Below are 21,764 nucleotides of genomic sequence, written 5' to 3' on the forward strand. Positions count from 1 at the left end.
ATATGGCCATCTGTTCATGTTTCAGTCTTGATCACTTTTATATTAGAGTAAGAAATGAGGCTCAAATAAAGATTGGATCAGCCCCAGACCATGTTAACACTCATTGTGCTGGGCTGCAAAAAGCTATCCAAAATGACCCAAGAATTTCTCACCTGGGACCTTTTTCAATTTTATGAAGCAACAGCTTTTTAACAGCTTGCTGAATTTCCATTGTGCACACCACAGGTAGTGAGAAAAATCAATGTTTTAAAAACTCATTTGACGTGGCTTTGAAGACAACCGATCTGATTTTCCTCTCACTTGCATTCATTTAATTCCATTGACTTCAGTAGAGTTAATCCTTAGTTACACCTGTTTAAGTGAGAGCAGAATCAGGCCTAATTCTTAATTACCTTATCTATAGTGTTAAATCTTCAAGATATATCTGAATTAAAGTGACATAGTGACTAACATTGGCTATTCAGTGAAAACCTCAGGCAACTGCCCGGCTATGTTAAGGAGTCCTTCCTACTTATTAACATCCTGAATGTCTGCACTGGGCTTTTCCCCAGTCTAACTTCTCTCTGCAAACATGGCTCCCTACAACAAGGAACATTCATTTTTCACTGCATATAAGCCTCTGAAAACTTCTGTGCTTTACTGTAGCTTTTCATCCACTGCACTTCCAAGTAATGAAGTTGACATTGGCATTTAGAATCTGTAATGTGAAACAATATATGTACAATTAGAATTTGATGTGGAAGTGTGAAATATAAAATATATGAAATGGATCAAGAAGGTGGGATAAGAATCTGTTTCCGTTAAATTCACTAGTCACATATTTGCTTATTCTTAAAGTTCACAGCATCACTTACATACTTAATTTACTATTTTATAGTGTGACCCTACAGCCAGAGGCAGTGCACAGTACAGAATATGAATTAGCCCAGCCATGATGTAGACAATATGAAGTGTATCACAGGTCTCTTCCAGGCAGGCTTTAAATATGGGCCCTCAGAAGTTAAAAAATAAATGAACCATTTTAGCTGATATTCCCCAAAAAATTCATCTTCAGGCAAGCACGCAGCATGGAAATGAAGTACAATTTACAGTGTTCCTTGTATCATTGGCCCTCTCCCCAGGGCCTGAGAGAAGATGAGGTCTCCCATCCTTGGGAGCGCTCTGAATCTGGGCTTAGCTAGCCCCGGTCCTCTCCCCTGGCACTTTCTTCCTGTGCCTTTTTATCAGTCCTCTGTTTATGACCTAATTAATCCTCTAGCACCACCCACCTGCCAGCCCGATTAGATAATTACATCCCAATCAGACCAGTCTGGGGGACCTAATTAGTGCTACAGTGATCAGAGTGCTGTCTGACCTGCTAGCTCCCAGCACTGTCACACCCCTATTACTATCGTTTTCAAAAAGCAGGGGGACAGAGCCAGAACAATGAATCCAGGGACCCACCTCCATGTTTGAAGTTCAGATCTGGTCCAAGTGTGATGGCTTGGGGCCATCTCTACAAAGGATCCATAATGGAATTATGAATCCAAACACACGCAGACTAGGGAGATATTTGGACCTAAATCTTGGTCCAAATGTCCTGGCTCTGGCTCAGATCTAGAGGTAATTCCCCTGGTGTGCTAGGCATTGATTTCCACCCATGTTTAGTTCTTTGTGACTAACACTATTAAGGGAGTGAGAGAAAAGAGTGAAATAGAAGAAGGCATGTACTTCTCTGCTCTTTCATCAGTTCATTCTGTACCTCTTCCTACAGCAGCTACAATATAATGTTTTTCAATAGAGCAACTCTGCAAATTTGGCTCAAGGAGACCCTGAGCAAACAGCATTTCACGACCCTTCAACTCAGCTGTCAGAGGGAAGTGTGTTTCATATGTATGCTTTCCAAACTACATTAGAGAAAAGCTTCTAGGTTTGTATGCATTTTTATTTATCAGTTCCAGATCAGGAACCTGATGCTAATTTCTCTTTAAAGCCTCCGCAGTACATTTATATTCCAAAAACAAAAAAGGAGTGTGACGTTTTCTCTTTCTCACTCGCTCGCTCTTGCTGTGTGTGGGGGGGTTCCTCCCACCCCTTGGCTTTACTCTAAAGACCTTTGCATTTCATTACAGTCTCAAGATGAAGGTTCTGGAGGTTATAGTAGTGCTGGTAGCCCTGGTACAAGTTTCTCAGAGTTTCCCCACATTGTACTACAGGAGCTGGATGAGATTGTTAAGGGAAGGAGATAGCTGTGGAAAATGCAATTTGGAACTTTGCTCCAAGCCTACACACTGTCCAGCCGGGACTGTATTAGATCACTGTGGCTGCTGTTCTGAATGTGGGAATGTGGAAGGGCAGATCTGTGACTTGGACAAGGTCAATCATTTCTACGGGCAGTGTGGGGAGAACTTGGAGTGCAGGCTGGATGCCGACGAACCCAAGTTTGGGGAAATCCCTGAACCACAATGTGTCTGCAAATCCCAGGAAAGTGTCTGTGGACCTGAAGGCAAGACCTATGCGAACATCTGCCAATTCAGTGAGGCTTATTCTGACAAGAGAAGAAATATCAACATGAAGCACAAAGGACCATGTGAATCAGGTAACATACATAGACATGTATACCAAGTAAACTGTTCTCTAAATCAGATATATAAAGGAGACAAAGATTTGATGTTAATTTCTAGAAATATCTTTTAATGTTTCAGTCTTCTTACAGCAAAATTATGCTTCAGCATCATTATAATTACAATAGTACTTCTTTGAGATTTAAACAAGTAATTCATCAGCTGGTGTTTAATCTTGTGTGTTGTAAGCTTGTTTATTACCATAGTGGATTTTATATCACATGGTCACTAATAAGCAACAAATCTACAGACTAGGTGATCTCCAAATATGTGGCGTGTGAACTAGTATATTACACAACTTATATGTAAAGTTATATATGACCATAATGGAATTAACGTCACAAAGTCACTAATAAGTGAAAGATGTTCAGAGTAGCTGAACAGAAAGTGAAATGTGGTGAGGGTCGACCACAGAGGTAAAAAATCTATAGAATTATTATTTAATGCCTGAATTGATATTGCAGCGGTGGGTAGCAAGGCATGTCTCGGTTAATATGGTGGTGAAACCGGAATGGAATGGAATAGAATAAGGTTTGGAAATCACTTTAATAAAATTCCACTCTTGGTATAAAGAGTTAAAAACAATGTAACAATGATTTTTAAAAGATCTAAAGACCCACTGATGATTACAAATCCACACATTAGAACAGAATCAAACTGGAATAATTTCCTTAAAGGCATTTGCATTCATGGCGATTATATAAAATTAAGAACCTCATTTCAGTTTGTTGAGGCTTTAAACTAAATACACCTTTGGCTATATTTTATTTGCATAGGTAAGAAACAAGCATTCAGATGCAGCTACCCCGCATAGCGGAGTGGTAGGAGAGAGAATGAAGTGATTAGGATAGTTACTTGAACACTGACTGTTTTTACAGTCTGATTTTAATGTGATTCATCTTTCAGGAATTAGTATCACCATCTCACACAGCCGATTTCGGAGTGACCTAATGCACATTATGGAGAAAGGTCCAAATTACACACAGCGAGACACAAATAGGGACTCAGAATGCACATATAGAGGGACTCTCTATACAAGATCTCAAAGTGTATATGTGTTTGCAGTTTATCTGAGATTATATGTAGAGTTCACACACAAATCTGTACACATGAATATTCCTGTTTAAAAATGTAATGATGCATCATCTCCTATCAATTGTTTTATATAGTATAAAATGTTGCTTGGAAGTAGCCTCATTTCTTTGCAGAGAATTTGAAGCTTCTTGTCTCTTCATGACTTTCTCCCCGGAAGTTTATTTAAATTGTTTGCTTGTTTTACTAAGCTGGACTAGTAAGCACTGAGTGCAAGCAGAACCAAATGTACAGGATCCTCAGGTTTGCACATCAGCAGAGATGCCAAAGAACATTCTCCAAATGCTTTAGCCCCACTGCCCCTTGGAACAGAAAGGATATTGCAGAAGACTAAAGTTGCACTGAAAAAATGTGCTTGCAACAGGAGATCCAGAACACCGGACTGTTCCACTGATAACCTCTTGTGGTTCAGAGGTGATAGAGATGATAGCTTGTACGTTGGTTACTGGTACAGCATTTGGCACAACAGCCTATAGTCCTCGAGGTCCATGTCGTGTTCCCGCTGGGCTCTTCCCACGCTTGGCTGTGAACAGACAACCCTGGGCCAAATTCAGAAGTGATATAAATTGTGGGTTTTGTTACACTCCTGTCCACATATATTTGCTCCCTGGACCCGGGGGGCAATTGCATGAGGGTGGAGGTTCATTGTCCGGGGAGAGAACAGAGCAATCCCCCTTTCCTGTAGGGGGTTTGCCAAGCATCTTTAATTTGTGGCCTTGGCTCCATAGGAGTGTTGCTGGCCAAGGAGCTCAGAATGTGCACATCCATTGATTGTCCTGCTCCCACCCTCCCTCCAGCAATCTCAGTGCCAGGCAGTTCCAACCCCCCGACAGAATGGGGGTTGTTGTCTGCCAGCCCAGCACCCACTCCAGACTTTGCCATGAGGATCCTATATGCTGGCAGGAAGGAATCCAGCTACAGGCACTCCAGCTACATGAATTTGCATTCATGCTGGGATGGAGGAATTGTTGCAGGAAAAGCAACCAACTAGAGGATGCAAGATAAAGTAGCTCCCCCATGCCTCCATCTCACCTTGTCCTCTCCAACCCTACCAGAGTCCTTGCTGACTGAGGTTTGGTAGCACTGCTGTTCTAGTCCATCTGTTCATTCTCCTCTCCTGGCATGCCAGAGCTCCATGGGGAAAGGTTGATACTGACTCTCCTAAAATTCCTCTGCAACCACACCCACAGTGCTGCATACATAGAACTAGTCACTTTAAAGAGAACCTTGGTGGCTTTAGTTTATAGTCTCCTTGCAATTTATCAGTCATACATTGGAGTGGGGAGCAAGCGGTGCGTCCACCTCTGGTCACACCTTCTGTTCCTTAGCACTCCCATTTTCTGCTGCCTACACACTGGTGCGAACAAGGGCAGCATATCAGCACTCCAGTATATTTACAAGTGCTCTTGCAGGTGGCAGGCATTTCAAACACTGATTCTGATCCACTCTGTAATTGTGTAAATCAGTAACTCCTGGATCCTGGGAGTTAGACTACATGACCCTTGCTGTTCCTTCTAACCCTATGATTCTAATACTGATTCTGCCCCTGTCTGTCTCTCTGGCCTTGGACAAATTGTTTAGCCTCTGTGTGCCTTAGTTTCTCCAAGTGTAAAATGGGCATAATAGCTCTTTCCCACTTTTGTAAAGCACTTTGCAATCTAAGGATGAAAACTCTGTAGAAATTCACAGTATTGGTATAGCAGCAGAGCAGAATATACACCTTACTTTATATTTGTGCACTGTGCAATGCACAGGATAATGGGACTTTATAAGAACTTCAGCATGTTTTACTTCAGTGCAATAAAACTTTATGTGATCTTAGGGGAAAACATTAAGAAGTTATGAGAGGCTGCCATGCCAAGTTGTCATACAAAGCTCTTTGAATTGTCTTCCACCACGTGAAAGAATAGATAGGATTTCAAAGGGGAATATTTGCTTAAAAGCCAATTCCAAAGGGTATAAAAGGCATTTTAGCTCTAAAGTGGCAGAAAAAAAGTAAAAGATTAAAAGGTATTTTAAATCATATGTCACTAACACAAATGCCCAAGAATCTAGATGAGGATAGTACATTGAATGTGCTATTCACCACTGCTCTGTGCCTTGTGAACTTGTTTACAGTGCTGCAAAGTGTGTGTAAAAGGCCACCATTAGGTTATGGCAGTGCTTTATACCAGTTTCACATAGCTACAAGTTTCAGAGTAACAGCCGTGTTAGTCTGTATTCGCAAAAAGAAAAGGAGTACTTGTGGCACCTTAGAGACTAACCAATTTATTTGAGCATGAGCTTTTGTGAGCTACAGCTCACTTCAGCTGTAGCTCACGAAAGCTCATGCTCAAATAAATTGGTTAGTCTCTAAGGTGCCACAAGTACTCCTTTTCTTTTTACATAGCTACAAGTAACTCCAAAACGTGTAAGGCAGTGGGAAGTCTAGGCCCTGAGATTGGCAATTTGTCTGTGCCTAGGCATTCTGCTGGTTGTCCTTTGTATGAGAAACAGATGTTGAGCACGGATCGGTATCTTTTGGTAGCATTCTGTAAATATATACATCACTAATCTCAATGCATGTTGTTTTCATACTTTTCCTTCAAAGCATCTCCTGTCCTAGGGATGCCAAATAGATTAATTGTATACAGCAACTGATGAATAAACAAATAACAATAAACTCCTTTCATCACAAGAGCAGACTTTTATCTTCTGTCTGCCACAAAAACACACACACACACACAAAGGCAAAGTCACACACAAGAAAAGGCCCTTTTTCCTTCCCCGGAAGGTTGGTTTGATCAATTTCTATAATAGCTTACAAAAATTGTTAACTGTATAGATGACATGCAGATTCTCCACACTTAATACATCCTCTTTCAAACCTTTGCTGCTGTTGATTTCACGAAGCAATAGACCCAGCCCACAGCATTTCTCTTTACAGACAGTAGCACAAAATACCAGATTATTTTAATGGGAATTTTATACTAAAGGAGCAAAGGAATAGTTTACCACCTTGTGTGAATTGTGTTACAGATCAGACAAATAACAGTAAAGATAAATATCATATAGTTTGAGAAATATACCATTTTGTTGTTACCAAATCAACATTCTTTAGTTTGAGTTTGATGTTGGATTGAAAAAAATATAATAGCACTTAGAAAATGATTTCTGCGCTTTTTTCAATAGTTTTGGGGCTTATGGCTATTTTTCTCATATCTGTGGCGGCAGCGATAGGTAGGGTAAAATTCATGGCCAAGATTTTCAAAAGCAGCTAGTGATTTTGAATATTTGCTCTCCCTCTAAATCTGTCCTCCTTAAAGCTTCCACGAATGGAGGCACCCCAAATCATTAGCCACTGTTGTAAATCCTGGATCATACCGCTGGCTCAGAGTGTAAGTACACTACCTGGTCCCTGGAGAACTTGGAGTCATCTACAGCTCATCTTCCCTGTCCCTTTGCACAGGTGCTCAGGAGAGAGGTTACAAGGGAAGCAGCTGTGGGGAAATGCTTTTTGGTAGATAATGCTCCAAAGCCAGAAGTCTGGGAGCTTTGCTGTTTAGTCTCTGATTGTGTTGAATGATTTCCCTGTCTTGTCATAAGCATTTACCTTTGCTGAAGGGTAACTGTGTCCTCTTCTGGTGAAGTAATTCTACAAGTAAATAGGCTTTCTGAGGTGAACTATGTGGGGATTTGAGGGGGAACATACTCCCCTGCAACCCAGACTGAGAGCCCTGATCACTAGTCTTTGGCTACTACTCTAGCCCAAGCATGGTTTGAAGCAAGTGAATTCATCCACTTGGTAGACTCACTGGGTATGTCTATACTGCATTGTATACCCACGTCTGAGCATCCACACTGCATTGTAAACCTGAGTTAAAATTGCTGGGTTCGGGTCTCACAACCATGCTGATGTGTTCAAACTGCACTGTGCAGACCTTCTGACTGGGGTCTGTGGCTTGAGCTGATTCCACACTCCAGAATGACAGAGCTTGGTTCTGAGTCTCAGTGAGACTCCAGTTCTTACTCAGCACTGCTAGCAGAGTCTGTGGGTCTGAGTTTAGAGGGGATCCAGGCCCCAATCAAACTGATTTCTGTTTGGCTGGAAGAGGGGCTTGGGCTCAAATTTCTGTCTGAACTTGGGTTGATAGTGCAGGATAGACATACCTACTGTGGGCGTTCCCCTGGCCTGCTCAAGAACTCCCCACATTTATTCCCACAGAACTCCACTCTGTGGCATGAAAGGGGTTGCAAACCCCAACCTCCCTACCCCTGTTGCCTCTTCAAAGCTCGTCCTCATTGATTCCCCTACTGAAGCACAACTGGGATGTTTCAGGCCTTATGCTGTTGGTGGAAGGGGAGACTGGATTTCAGTCATAAAGACTGTGCCAACCTAGAATGAAGCGGAACAGATACACTGCATGTGAGATGCTCCCCTCAGGAAATGCTAGAGCAAGGTATGTGTATTAAGGGTAAAGGCACAGTTATGTGAACACAGACACACATGCAAGGCCAGAGTTGGAGGTATGCAAGATCAGAAACACATGCAAAAAGGAATTGTTAAAAATCTGGCCTTCAGTACATATTGTTCTTAAAGTGCTGGATTACCTGAGTTCACTTTGCCCTTGCAACAGGCAGCGAGATGTTTTTGTGAGACCAGATTCTTAAATCATTCTGGGTTTTTTTTAATCTTTTAGCACCTCACTTTTGATTGGAATTGTTAAATACTGCAAATAATTTGTGAATATTCATTCAAATTCCAAGTGCCTGCTTGGTTTGATCAGTCTATATACCTTTTTATTTGCTATGGGTGTGTGAGCTTGCACTGTGCTGGGTGTTCTGGCCCTGATCCAGCAATGTTTTAAAGCACATGCTTCACATCAATCAATCAGATTGCCCATGTGCTTACAGTTAAGACTGTGTTTAAGTAGTAGATTGGAGCTAGAGTGCTCAACACCTTGCAGCACTGGGTCCTGTTTGTAAACAGCCACACAAGCAAGGTTCTGTTCACAGGAATATCTGTAAATTTGAGTTCTTTAGATGAATACTTGGATCAGCATCTGAGCACAGGTATCCAGAAGTAAGAAGGAATATTCATCTGTTTAAAAAGTTTCTCATCTAATCTGTGAGCAGAAATACCAATCTACGTAACGAATAGTGACAAGTCAAGGTAAACATTTTGGCTCCCTATGCTTATCTGTACTTCCATGGGGAGTCTCATTAAGATCAATAGAACGACCAGTAGTAAAGTTAAGCAAATGTGAAAATTTCTCATCCCAGCCATTCAATGTATCCTTATGAATTCTGAGTACATTAGGCAACTTTGAAAATCTCAGCCCTAAAGGATTTGAATGCCTAATTCTCATTAAAGCTCATGTGAATTAGGTGTTCAAATACTGTAGTCAGCTTTGAAAATCTGAGCTTAGAAGAAAACCAGGATTGTTTAATGAGCAATATATAAATAGCAAATGAGATAAATTTGCTGGATACTTTATCTGAAATGCATAATTTGACCTGGTTTGTATTTGATGTTGTCAGCACCTAACTAGATCAATTCTATCTGACAGCATGTATTGAAGCTATTGTTTGGAAATCTGGAGCATTGCTTTGCTTTGACAATTTCAGCTGCTGAAACATTCATTCTGCAGAGACCTATTGACTCAAATTTCACAGGCAAAAATGTATTTATTATTTACCAAAGCTCCCATTTCCAAGCATCTGGGACAGGGGATGAACTATGTGGGGATTAAAATAAATAAAAAATAAAACAATTAAACCCAAACTGGACCTAGTGTCCCATAAAATACAGACAACTTTAAAGAAAGAAAAAAAGAGATAGGAAACATATGTTCAACTGAAAAATGTGTGTTAGTTGTGGACAAACATATTGGGGGAAAAATGCAACTAGATCGCCAAAAACAAGGCTATAACAATGATCATGTTGGGTTTTTTCTCTGATTGTTGATGTAACAAATCATCTAGTACGTTCAATACAGGCATAGTACATGCTGCATATGTACATTCAGTAGATGCATTCATATAGTACATTCATCCTGACTTTTATCCTTGAACTGTTTATTTTCTTATTGTGTTCATAGCACTGGATGGGCTCCCTCTTGTGGTTAATGTAAACCTTTTCTTCTTTCAGCCGAACATGTGAAAAGCTAGTGAATAAATAAGGTAGCTTTAAACTACAGTATAGCTGTTTATTTTTTATTGGGTAAAATGGTTCAGATAACTGTTCGTTCATAAGACTGAGATTCTACTGTATTAGTATTTTATGACCTCTATGTAACATGCAAAAATGCATTCTCTTTGCTTTTTCAAAACAAAGTACTGATATGTGCTCAAAAATATTAACAATTTTTAAACATAAATTATATTAAGCTGTGATCAAATTAGGCAAGATAGAAAAGGCTTATGCCAGGTATATTAAGCATTGTTTCACTCAACACTACAAGTCCTCATTCTGCATGTATTGATCTCATTTATAAGCTCTGTAGCCTGGTATAAGGTTATATTGAATGTTTGCATTGTAAACTTCTATAACTGTGTAACTCACCAAACAGGAAAGAAGCATTAATAAGTGTAAAGTGCCGGTCTTGTGGACAACAGGGCCTTTGGAACCAAATGAACCATTGTAATACCTCAAAAGGACAAATACTTTGATTACCTTCTCCACTGGCATGAAGAGGAGTCAACCACTGACACTTCTATCACAAGGATCGGCAACCTTTGGCACATGGTCCACCAGGGTAAGCCCCCGGCAGGCCAGGCTGGTTTGTTTACCTGCCACGTCCGTAGGTTCAGCCGATTGCAGCTCCCACTGGCCGTGGTTTGCTGCTCCAGGCCAGTGGGGGCTATGGGAACTGGCAGCCAGCACATCTCTCAGCCCACGCAGCTTCCCACAGCCCCCATTGGCCTGGAGCAGCGAACTGCGGCTAGTCGGAGCTGCAATCAGCTGAACCTGCGGATGCAGCAGATAAACAAACTGGCCCGGCCCGGCAGGAGGCTAACCCTGGCGGGCCACGTGCCAAAGGTTGCCGATCCCTGTTCTATCAGTTTGGAATCTGGGGAGAAGGGGATAAAAATCTCTGACAAGGAGAAACTTGGTTCTTTTTGCTGCTTGGACTCTAAAGGGGCAAGAATCGCTAAGCAAAAGCCACCCAGCTGTTTTGCCTGGGTTTGCCCCAAAGGACATACAAAGTCAGCTTATGACAGCAATTTCTATTATCTTTTGAAACTCAAGACTGATGCTCCTTTGTTTGTGTATCTTACCTACTTTAAACTCATAAATAATTCCCTTTTTTCTTTTCTTATTTAATAAACGTTAGTTATTTCAGGATTTGCTATAGGCATCATCTTTGGGTTGAGATCTGAGTAAGTGACTGGCCCTATGGGACTGGAAGTAACCTGAATATTATTGTGATATTTGGTGTAAGTGACCATCTGTGATGCCTAGGTGGCAAGATAGACTGGAATGCCCAAGGGGACTGTCTGTGCCTCCATGGTAAGACTATTATAGTGCATTCAGAGTTCACACTTGTTACTGGGTGGATGAAACATAATTATAGAACATACCACCAGTTTGGGGTGTTTGCCAGCCTCAGAGCAGACTGTCAAGAAGCAGGGCACTCACAGTTGTGAGCCGCTCCACATGGCACAACAATGTTGTTTGACTTTTTCTTACCGCGTACAGGCAGTTGCATTTTACCATGTGCATCTATCAGGCTCTTTTCATATTGGTTCCTTGCAGCTCCTGTTATTTCTTTGCCACCTCAGGATGCTCAGAATTTCACAGGTAATGACGTCATCTTTGGTTGTGAAGTGTCTGCCTATCCTATGCCACACCTTGAGTGGAAGAAAAAAGGGAATAAAATGTTTCTGCCAGGAGATGATGCCCACATCTCAATCCAGGTAGATCATACTTATTCCATGTATCATGTTTTATACTATTGAATTGTGGGGAGGAGTTGGAGGGTTAAGAAGGCTATCTCATTTTTACTGACGTTCTCCTGTTGCAGAGACAAATTGGGTGAGGTAATACCTTTTATTGGACCAACTTCTGTTGGTGAGAGCAGGTTCAGGTCTCCTGTTGCTTCACTACATAGCCCAGTTTATCTACATATGATAAAAGGTTTAGAAAACCTGACCGATGAGGAAAGATTTAAAAAAACTGGGCATGTTGAGTCTTGAGAAAAGAAGACTGAGTGAGGACCTGATAAGTCTTCAAATATGTTAAGGGCTGTTCTAAAGAGAACGGTATCAATTGTTCTCCATGTACACTGGTGATAGAACAAGAAGTAGTAGACTTAATCTGCAGCAAGGGAGATTTAGGTTAGATAGTAGGAAAAACTTTCTCATTACAAGGACAGTTAAACCCTGGAACACACTTCTATGGGAGGTTGTGGAATCTTCATTGCTGGAGGTTGTTAAGAACAAGTTGGATAAACACCTGTCACGGATGGTCTAGGTTTACTTGGTCCTGCCTCAGCGCAGGGGCATGGACTCAATGACTTCTCAAAGTCCCTTCCAGCTCCACATTTTTAGGATTCTATGAATGTCAATAACAGGATACAACACTATTACAAAGCCTATGTTATTATGATAAATAGCTTGCCAGCACAGGGTGCTACAGTATGATCCTGCCTGGGAATTAAGAGAATTCTGCTTTCAGAAGTGCTTGATGAGAGAGGACAGCATATGTAGAGGAAGAAGTAAACCCTGAATGTCGCACTGTCTTGGTTCTCTCTCTAATGGATCTGGTCATGATCCAGCAGTCCTTACGAGGCAAAACTCCCATTAACTTCACTGTGATTTTTGCCTGCATAAGGACAAAGGGGATCTGGGTCTCTGATCGTTAGCAGTTAAGTCGCTGCTGTCAAGATTAAAAGTGTATATTAAATCTAATCCAAGAGTATATACGAAGGTGGTGTACCCCATGCTGAGGAAGAAGTTCCTCCACCGACTTGTGTGGCAGGAAAAATAAGAGCTTTCTGGCCTAGAAGGTAAAGTGGCTGCAGGCCTTGGTAGGGACAACAGCCTTTAAAAGGAAGTGTTCGGGTTGTGGGAGGGGCCCTGGATTCCAGAGATGAAAAGTCCTGTGCCTGGACCAGGGTTGAGAAGCCCTTTGTCACCTTTTATGCTGTTCAGACCTGGGCACTGCAGGCAAAGTGAAACAAGTTTGCTTTTGAACTCCCAGCCATGTTTGGGATTCACCACCCTTCTGGAGCCAGAGCTTCCATAGACCCCTGCCTGGAAAACATGGAGCCTAGCACTCAGCCAGCTCAGTGCAGGAGCCAGCTGGTCCAGCCCAGTGGGAAGGGCTGGGTCTCCTACCCTAAAGATTAAGACACCACCTGTGATTAGAGGGGAGCAGTACCCCCTGGAGAATGAAGGTGGGGCTGGGCCAGCTGGTCACACCAGAAGATAATAGAGGTACAGAGATCTAAAAGCCACCATTTCCACCCACCTGTACCCTCACCCCCAGAAAACTTTAAAGGATGAGAAGTAGGGTCTGGGAGGCATATGGAGAAGCTGGTGTATGGAGCAGAAGGGGAGTCAGGTGTGGGGCTGGGGATGCAGAGTGGTGTGTGGGGGGTGTGTGTGTAAGGGCTGAGTGTTGAAGAAGTTTGGGGAAGTGGGCAGGGGCAGCATGAGTTGAGGAGGCCAAGGGCAGCAAAGGGGAGGGGCACATAGGAGTAGTTACAGCTTGGAGGCCAAGGGGCAGTGGCAATGTACAGTAATTGAGAGCACAGTTTGGCCCCAAACATAATCCAGGTAATTACCCTTGTGAAAAGCATCCTCTTCTGTGGTGTCTGCTAAACCTTGACAGTGTGTTTGCCTTCTCTAAGGCAAGAGGTGGGCCTCAGAAGTATGGTGTGACAGGGTGGCTGCAAATTCAAGGCATCAAGAAATCAGATGAAGGCATCTACATCTGCCAAACAAAAAACAAGTATGGCACTGCGTATGCATCTGCAAGACTGAAAGTCATTGATGGTAAAGTGTTTTTCTTTTGAGGTGAAGAATTTTCAGCATTTGGTTTCGACACTTAGAGCCCGGGTTTCAAATGCATCTGCCTCACCTGATAATGCAAATCCTCTGTGTTGGCACTTAAACTGATGGTCAGGTGCATAAAGCAGGCAATTGCCTCTCCTATGGTGTGGATCTGTCAGGGGCTGAGCACCCACAGTTCCTACAGACTTCACCTCACAGGGATTGGCCCTTATGTACTAAGGTGAGTGTCCAATTCTGAATGTCCTATTAAGAGGGCCACATTTGAAAACCATGTCCTGTCACTCTATCCTTATCCCTTATCTCTTATCAGCTCTAGGTATTTTTAGTCAAAAATGTGTATGAAGTGCAGTAAACAAAAATAGATAAACTGGTTAATATCATGGGGATTTGCTACAATTTTCACCTTTTTCCACCTGAAAGACACTGTGGATCACAACTGTAAAGTTCACAAGACACAAATTATTCTGCCATCCCTTTTTACACAACCCCCCCTTTGACTACAGGTAGAGTTTCATATCAGAACCATAGCTGCATGTGGCCCTGAGCAATTCTTAGAACTTCAACAATTCTGTTTAATCATTTATTTTTTGAAAAATTAGGAAAGAATTTGGAATTGCTTTTAATAAGGGTGCTTAGAGAAACACATGAAATAACTTTTATTATTTATTTTTTATTGGGCCCAGTCCTGGAGGCGAAACTCCTTTTTACTTTAAAGAGAATTGTGCTTGCATTGCATGGGCAGAAGCAGGCTACATTGTTCATGTTTCCCTCTTGTTATGGTCCTCCTTCTCTTTGCCAAACAATGGGATTGATTTTACAATGGTAATTTCATGTGCAGAGCACTTGCAGGATCAAATTCATGGCTTACTTGTGTTTGGAACAGAGTTAAAATAAGTGTGTTTTCAACACTTGAGTGTGAGCGAGAGCTAAATACTACAAAGCTCCCGTTGACTTCAATGATACAGAAACGAGTCATCAGATATTGCCTCTTTCTCTCCAAAAGAGAATTTACTAATCCATTAACAAGTATGTTTAGCTCACTGTAGAATTCTAAAGTCATGTTATCTTCCTCTTAGTTCTTGCTTTGTATATGTTCCTTTTAATGTGGAGACAATTTATGTCTTGCTGTGCAGGTTCATCCTCTACATTTCAGATTTCTGCTGGCAGCAGAACCACAAGCTACGCTACAGATTATGGAGACTATTATGATCATACTGAAGAGGAGGAAGAAGATGAATCTGGGGACTATGAAAATTGAAATAAGTTCCTGTGTTAGTCTAGACTTATTAAGGGTCCAATATCCTTCCCTTTCAGCTGTATTTACTAGTGTGATCTGTTCTGTAAAGAGTCGTTTCCTTCCCACAGTTTGTATATCATTCTTCTGGAATTTGCAAGTTGTGCTCAGTCATTTGGCCAAAGAGTACTGTACTACATATCAGTAATAATAATAATCAGATAGACCAGGGCTCTCAAACTGGGAATCATGACCTCTCGGGGGTTGCGAGGTTATTATGGGGGGGGGGTACGAGCTGTCAGCCTCCACCCCAAACTCCGCTTTGCCTCCAGCATTTATAATGGTCTTAAATATATAAAAAAGTGTTTTTAATTTATAAGGGGGTCGCGCTCAGAGGCTAGCTATGTGAAAGGGGTCAACAGCACAAAAGTTTGAGAACCACTAAGATAGACCATAGGCTGGTATTGTCAGACTATTGAACACAACTGTTAAACATGGACCTGCCTATTAAGTATTCTGAAAAAGATAATCTTCTCCATTTTAATTTTTTAAAATGGTGAAGATTGGATTAACAAAATTAACGGAATTCTTTACCTGACATCCATTATCTTCTTTCTGCATTGCCCATGTAGATATCAAGAGAGCATTCACAAACACAAGTAGTTACGATTGCAAAATAGCTTCAAATCTAACTCCTTTCATACTTTCAGGAAGATTTTCCTTTTCTGGTTTGATAGCTTCTAGGGTTAGTCTCAGCCCAAAGTGAATTGTCTTTTTTTTTTTTTTTTTTTTTTTTTTTTTTGAGCTGAGTGCATGAAACAATTACACCTTTCCCACTGTATAAATACAGCAGGTCTCCTAAGTCATCATCCTCGTCAGGGGCAGAAATTTACTATCTGACAGAAGGGATCTGGGATCCAAGGAGCAGTGAGGAAAATCCAGGGCTGCCTGTGCAACCAAACCGACAGACATACTGTATGGCTCCACCCAGAATTATTTATTTACCTCCTATTCTTTCCCTCCATCTTAGAGACCAATGTCCAAGGCATGGATCTTCACTTATGCTTTAAGCAGCATTGTGTAAGCTGGGGCTTTCTACAAATTAATGTGGAGTTAGCAGGAGTGGCTACTCCTGGTCTCTGTCCATACCCTTCAGACACATGGAACTCCAACTGCACAACGGTCACATAGACAAAATTTTGTGGGCTCCAACGCTCACTTTTTTTGTGATGCTTCCAACTAACAGTGCATTTTAGCTGCACACGCTTCTGATCCCTTGAGATATTGCATTCATGGAAATGCCAAAGCCATTTTTTAAAAGCAGAAAATTATTTCTTTTTTAAAACATTCTGGGAAAATTCACATACATTTTTCAAGCAATCTCAATGATTGACCAAATGGAACACAGCCAATCTAATGTACTCTAACGGCCTTCAGTCTTGTTTCTCCACACATTTAAAACTTTAACATTTGGAATATAAAATGATAGCCCTTAAAAATTTGCCTAGATTTAGATAACTAAAGAATTACCTGAGGCCAAGATATTCAATAATGGGTACCTGTAGTTCAACTCTTAAAGCCAAATTTTGGGCACTAAATAAGTGTCCTGGTTTTCAGACATGCTGAGCACACATTACATCCCATTGCACCCAGTGTTTAAAGTCTTGGCTTCAGTATTTTCAATCTTCCCTCCATATTTCCTATACTAAATACAAAGTGATGTATAAGAAATGCAGGAAATAGTGTGGTAATATTCTCTATTTATCCAACTTAAAGTTAGGAAAGTTTTAAGTGAATCCACTGAAAATGGTGCATTGACTTTACATTAATTTAGTTTTTTGCATTTAGCATATATATATATATAATGTGGGTGTTCTAAATGTATGTATTGTGAAATTTGAACATCTCCTTTATTCTTAGGATGTTGCTTTTTCTGCCATATGACACTGGAAATTTAAATTTTCTTTAGATTTGCAATAAAGTTGTAAGCTGGATATGAACCCTGTTTATAGGTGCTGAAACTAGCGGTGCAGGGGTGCTGCAACACCCCCTGACTTGAAGTGGTTTCCATTCTATACCGGGTTTACAGTTTGGTTAAATGGCTCTCAGCACCTCCACTATAAAAATTGTTCCAGCACCCCTGACTCTGTTTGCCATGAGGTATTAATGAACTTCATGGAGATAGCAAAGACATATTTGGAGGAATTGTTTTTTGTTGTTGTTTTTGTAGATTTCCTAGCATGATGTTAATTTAGGAATGAAATTCATGCCATAAGGTCATTGACAAGATCATTTGACTTAGGTTTAAAAGATGGCTTTGGATTTAACCAGTCGCCTTATTGTTATAAGCTATTACCAATATCTCTACACCTAGGCCAAACAACTTACATTTTTGTATACTAGCTAAATGTTTATTAATTTAAAAAGAAACTTGATCAGTAGATTTTATTAATTTCTGAAATGTAATCTATTTCTATTGAAAATACCCAATCCACAGACATGGAGTTCCAGGGGACTTGTTTGTTTGTTTATTTGTTCGTTACTACAAACAAGAGATTACCAAAGAAAATAATTTCATTGTGGTAAAGTACATATCAACATAGGGGACCAAAAGATATTATCTTCAAAACATTATGTGTGGAGACAAACTAGAATTCTTTATGGTCTCCTGCTGCTAATGCAAAATGAAAAACAAAGAGAATGACAGCTGGAGGAGAAAAACATATATCGTACTAGAGCTGTGTCAAAAACTATACAGTTGTATGCAAACTAGATAATTTGGCTGGATCCTTTGTGACCACCCTCAGAAAGCAAACATTTCCAAAGCATAGTTTTCACAATTAAATGTATTTTGTTTGCGGATGTGTGTATTTGGGGTAGTTTAACCACTTCATTGCTGTGTTATTTATTGCCATGAAATTCTTATTCCTTTCAGTGGAAACACTGTGCAACAAAAAATGTGAAGTCATTCAAGAAAGAGGGCATGCACCAAGCTGATCTTTTCTTGGCTGCTTTCTCTCTCTCTCTCTCTCTTTTTTTAAATCAGACCTTTCGAAATTAAATAAAAAGGATACAACAGATTCAGCCTTTTTCAGGTGGGATAACAATATGCATAAACACAAACAAATAGATCCAGTTTAGGGTTTCTCTGTAGCAAGAGAAATTGTTCTTTTTTAAGAAACCGCAAAAGGGTTTTATTCTTTATATTCAAAATTTTTGGTGGCAGAACCCACACACACACACACACACACACGTGTCTTGGTTTACATTTGCCCTGCTACGCTCTATCTGGGTCTCTAATGGGGTTAGGAGGCGGTTTCACTGAGAGTTTAGAAACATGCACACACTTCCCCTCTGACTATGTTTGATTTTAGATCCCTGGAGTTTCCCACTTTTTCTGCCCATAAAAATGATTGTTCTTGCTCCCTATGAAGACTGGATCCTCAATGCAACTAAGACAAGCAGGGGGAGGGATAGCTCAGTGGTTTCAGCATTGGCCTGCTAAACCCAAGGTTGTGAGTTCAACCCCTGAGGGGGGCCACTTAGGGATTGGGGCAAAAATTGGGGCTTGGTCCTGCTTTGAGCAGGGGGTTGGACTAGATGACTTCCTGAGGTCTCTTCCAACCCTGATATTCTATGATTTTAGCTGATATAGCCACACACTAGACAAGAGTGCACAAAATTGGCATGAGCTCCACGTTCCCACAGGTGAACAATGGTGTCACTCTCTAATACTCTCAATTCTGCCCAGCCCAAGAAACAAGAGCTTTAAGTTTGCTCCAGCATTGCATATTGACTGTCTTTTGAGCAAAACATTCACCCAGCAAAAGGTTGCTGTTGCTTATCTTAACACTATGCCTATGAATCTCAGTGCATTTGTAGTTATTTTTTTAATCAGTTCCATTATCACAGTATTGCTGCCTCACTGTATGCAAATATCCTGACCTGCTAATATGAATGATGCAGTATTGTAATATACAAACAATTGTGTATAACACAAAGCTGAATAAAACCAAAGGCTTAATAATTTACTGTGAAAGATATAATACATTTAAATAATCCAACAGTAACACATTTGATTAGGAGGGACCCTTAATATTATAAATCTTAAAATGGTACAAGTATTTATAAGTTTTTGTGCAGTTAAATGTTACCTAGCCACTATAGTCCAGTGGATCGAGCTCAGAGTTGAAATACAGACACTTCTGAGCTCTAATCCTCTCTCGCTGTGTAGCCTTTTGGCAATTCACTTCATTTCTGTCTTATCTACAAAATGGGATGTTGTGAGGTTTAATTTGTTGCTATCTATACAGTGTATGTATACAGCACTGGACAGCAGCTAGTTCTGCTGGTTTCTGAGGTGACTTCCACATGGATTACCACATCATACAAGATCCCAGGAAGAGATGACACAACCTTTGGCCAACTCACAGCTTGATCAAAATGTTTTGCCACTACAGGTGTTACTACATGTAGGTGGTGGCAGGGAGCTAGAGTATTGTTCAGTTCTCAGAGGAGTGGATGCTGACAATGAGGTGTGTGTTCTAGTTACTTGCAGAAAATGCAAGGCATTATCCATTAGTACAATGGCCTCCTGCAATGTCTGGGGCAAGCAGTGGAGAGTGTCAAGAGACACTTGCCCAGAAAGCTTGCTGAAAGGTGAGGCACTGTATCATGGGATAGAGCTGGGATACCCCTCTGAACGGATGCAGTTACAACATGTGACCTCCTATCCACAGTGAGGAAAAAGCATCATACTCAGCATTTGTCCACCCAGACTGGAGCTAAAGACTTGCTCCTGAGTAGTGCAATCATCAATCAATGGGACCAATTCCTGTAAAGATCCTGGAGCTGCATTTGTATGTGGATGCAGGACATTTTACTGGTGTTGCAAGTTCTGAGTATTACACTTTGTTGTTTGCAATGCTATTCTGCCTAGGGTAAATAGGGTTTAAGAAACTGTATTTGGAACCCTGCATTGGCTCCTCATTCAGCTTCTTAAGTAAAATTCAAATAGAAAGGAGCTCATCCATCTCTCAGCTGCTACGAAGCATTGATGGACCAGAAGCTTCCTTTGGGAGGAAGGGGAGGACAGACAGAAGAAAGAGGAAAAGGAGAGGGTGTGACCATTGTTATTACAGTTACCCCATTAACATTTCCCCACTGGGCAAAGGGATATTTAATGATATTTTGGTGATAAGGTCCCAGCCATGAACCATTGGGCATTTGTACATGGCTGTGAAAACATCAGGAAGACCCAGCTATGAGCTGTATGGAATATGTGGAACATTTGGTGATATTATTGATACCAATAGTATAAAATTGCAAATAATCTGACCAGATATGCCCTGTAAGGTACCTTCAAAAATGTTATTTGCCAAGTATGATAATCTTGTTTATAGAAAAGGAGTACTTGTGGCACCTTAGAGACTAACAAATTTATTTGAGCATAAGCTTTTCTTTTTGCGAATACAGACTAACACGGCTGCTACTCTGAATCTTGTTTATATGTTTATCACCTTTGTATTGTGAGTTATAGATATGTATGGTATATCTGTATTTCCAAATTTGTGCTGTGTTTCTGTGACACACCCCCAGACAGGTTGGCATCAGTTGCTCTGCATCCTATGCCAGCTCCTCTCTGCCCTTGGCCTAGCCTATTTGATGGCGCATCAAGGGTCATGAGCTGTACAATGAACCCACTGAAAGGAGCCAGGGGATACACTTATGAGCCAGCACGGCGGTGGACAGCTTTTCCATGCCATGTCCTGTGAAGCTTGTTTTTGGGATACAGAAAGTACAAGCCGCATGCAAAGGGAATATAAAGGTCAGCAGCATCTTCTCTATTTTGTCTTCATTCCTGCTTCTTACCTCTGGAGTAACTTTTTTCTACAAACTGAAGCTCTGAACAAAGGACTGAATGACCCATATGGATGTGTTCCAGAGGGACTTTCAAGCCAGCAAACTTGCCAAGTGCTAAGAACCTGATATATGGACTTTGAAGTCTTATGTATGTATCTGAGTGCTTTACCATTTAACAACTCTCTTCTTGTTCTTTCTTTCTTTTATAATAAACCTTTAGTTTTAGATGTTAAAGGATTGGCTGGCAGCATGGTATTTTGGGTAAGATCCAAACTAATATAGACCTGGTAATGTAGCTGGCCCTTTGGGGTCAGAAGAACATTTTTTGTAGTGAACAGAGTTTTTAAATAACTTCTTACTGTACTGGACCTATGTGCTGATTGGGAAACAGAGTGCTGGAATGCAAAAAAGAGGACTGTATGATTTCTTTTTTAGCTTCTTAATAACCAGTGTGGGGGATCAGGAGCACAGTTTGTGACTGGTTGGTGAGTCTCACTTCAGTGTTAACCACCAGTTTTGGGAGTATTTGCTTTCCTTTTTGCAGTCTGCCCTGACCTTGGCATTTTCAGTGAGCGCTACCCGAGGCACCCCAGGTCACACCAAACAATCTGAATGTGGTTTTGGATAATCACAGCCCATACTTCTGCAATGGAATACTAGATTATCCAGTTAACATTCACCAGGCTTTATATTTATACAAACACCAACCAAAGGTGGACAATAGGCACCTACCCAGCATAATAGGTGTGTGCAGCTCAGAAAGGGTCTACACTGTCATGTTAACTGTGACCCAAGTGGATCCTTGCCTTACCATACACATTTGATGATGAGTGATGTCATGCATGACAGAGCCATTAAGAACCCTTCATAAATATATGTATCTATGGGCTGCTACATCTTCATCTGGGGATCCATGAACCCGCTAACCTGAGCTGCTGCCCTGCCCACAGTACTCAAGATACAGACCCCAGACT

At 41.0% G+C, this 21,764-nt stretch overlaps 1 protein-coding gene across 1 annotated transcript; it reads left to right on the forward strand.

Moving 5' to 3' along the window:
• The first annotated feature begins 2,118 nt into the window (after nt 1–2,118).
• Nucleotides 2,119–14,952, forward strand: LOC144269475 (kazal-type serine protease inhibitor domain-containing protein 1-like). Its single transcript, XM_077825177.1, has 4 exons — nt 2,119–2,578; nt 11,434–11,594; nt 13,532–13,676; nt 14,828–14,952. Exons 1-4 carry the CDS (start codon nt 2,119–2,121, stop codon nt 14,950–14,952), a joined length of 891 nt encoding a protein of 296 aa, XP_077681303.1.
• The last annotated feature ends 6,812 nt before the right edge of the window (nt 14,953–21,764 follow it).

The sequence above is a fragment of the Eretmochelys imbricata genome, chromosome 8, assembly GCF_965152235.1.
Source record: "Eretmochelys imbricata isolate rEreImb1 chromosome 8, rEreImb1.hap1, whole genome shotgun sequence".
Classification (NCBI taxonomy): Eukaryota; Metazoa; Chordata; order Testudines; family Cheloniidae; genus Eretmochelys; species Eretmochelys imbricata.

Bases quoted from the DNA above. Each gene is read 5' to 3' on its own strand.
- LOC144269475 (XM_077825177.1), top strand. From the start codon at position 2,119: ATGAAGGTTCTGGAGGTTATAGTAGTGCTGGTAGCCCTGGTACAAGTT. The intron at 2,579-11,433 runs GTAACATACATA...GGTTCCTTGCAG, and splicing joins CAAAGGACCATGTGAATCAG to CTCCTGTTATTTCTTTGCCA. The intron at 13,677-14,827 runs GTAAAGTGTTTT...CTTGCTGTGCAG, and splicing joins AAGACTGAAAGTCATTGATG to GTTCATCCTCTACATTTCAG.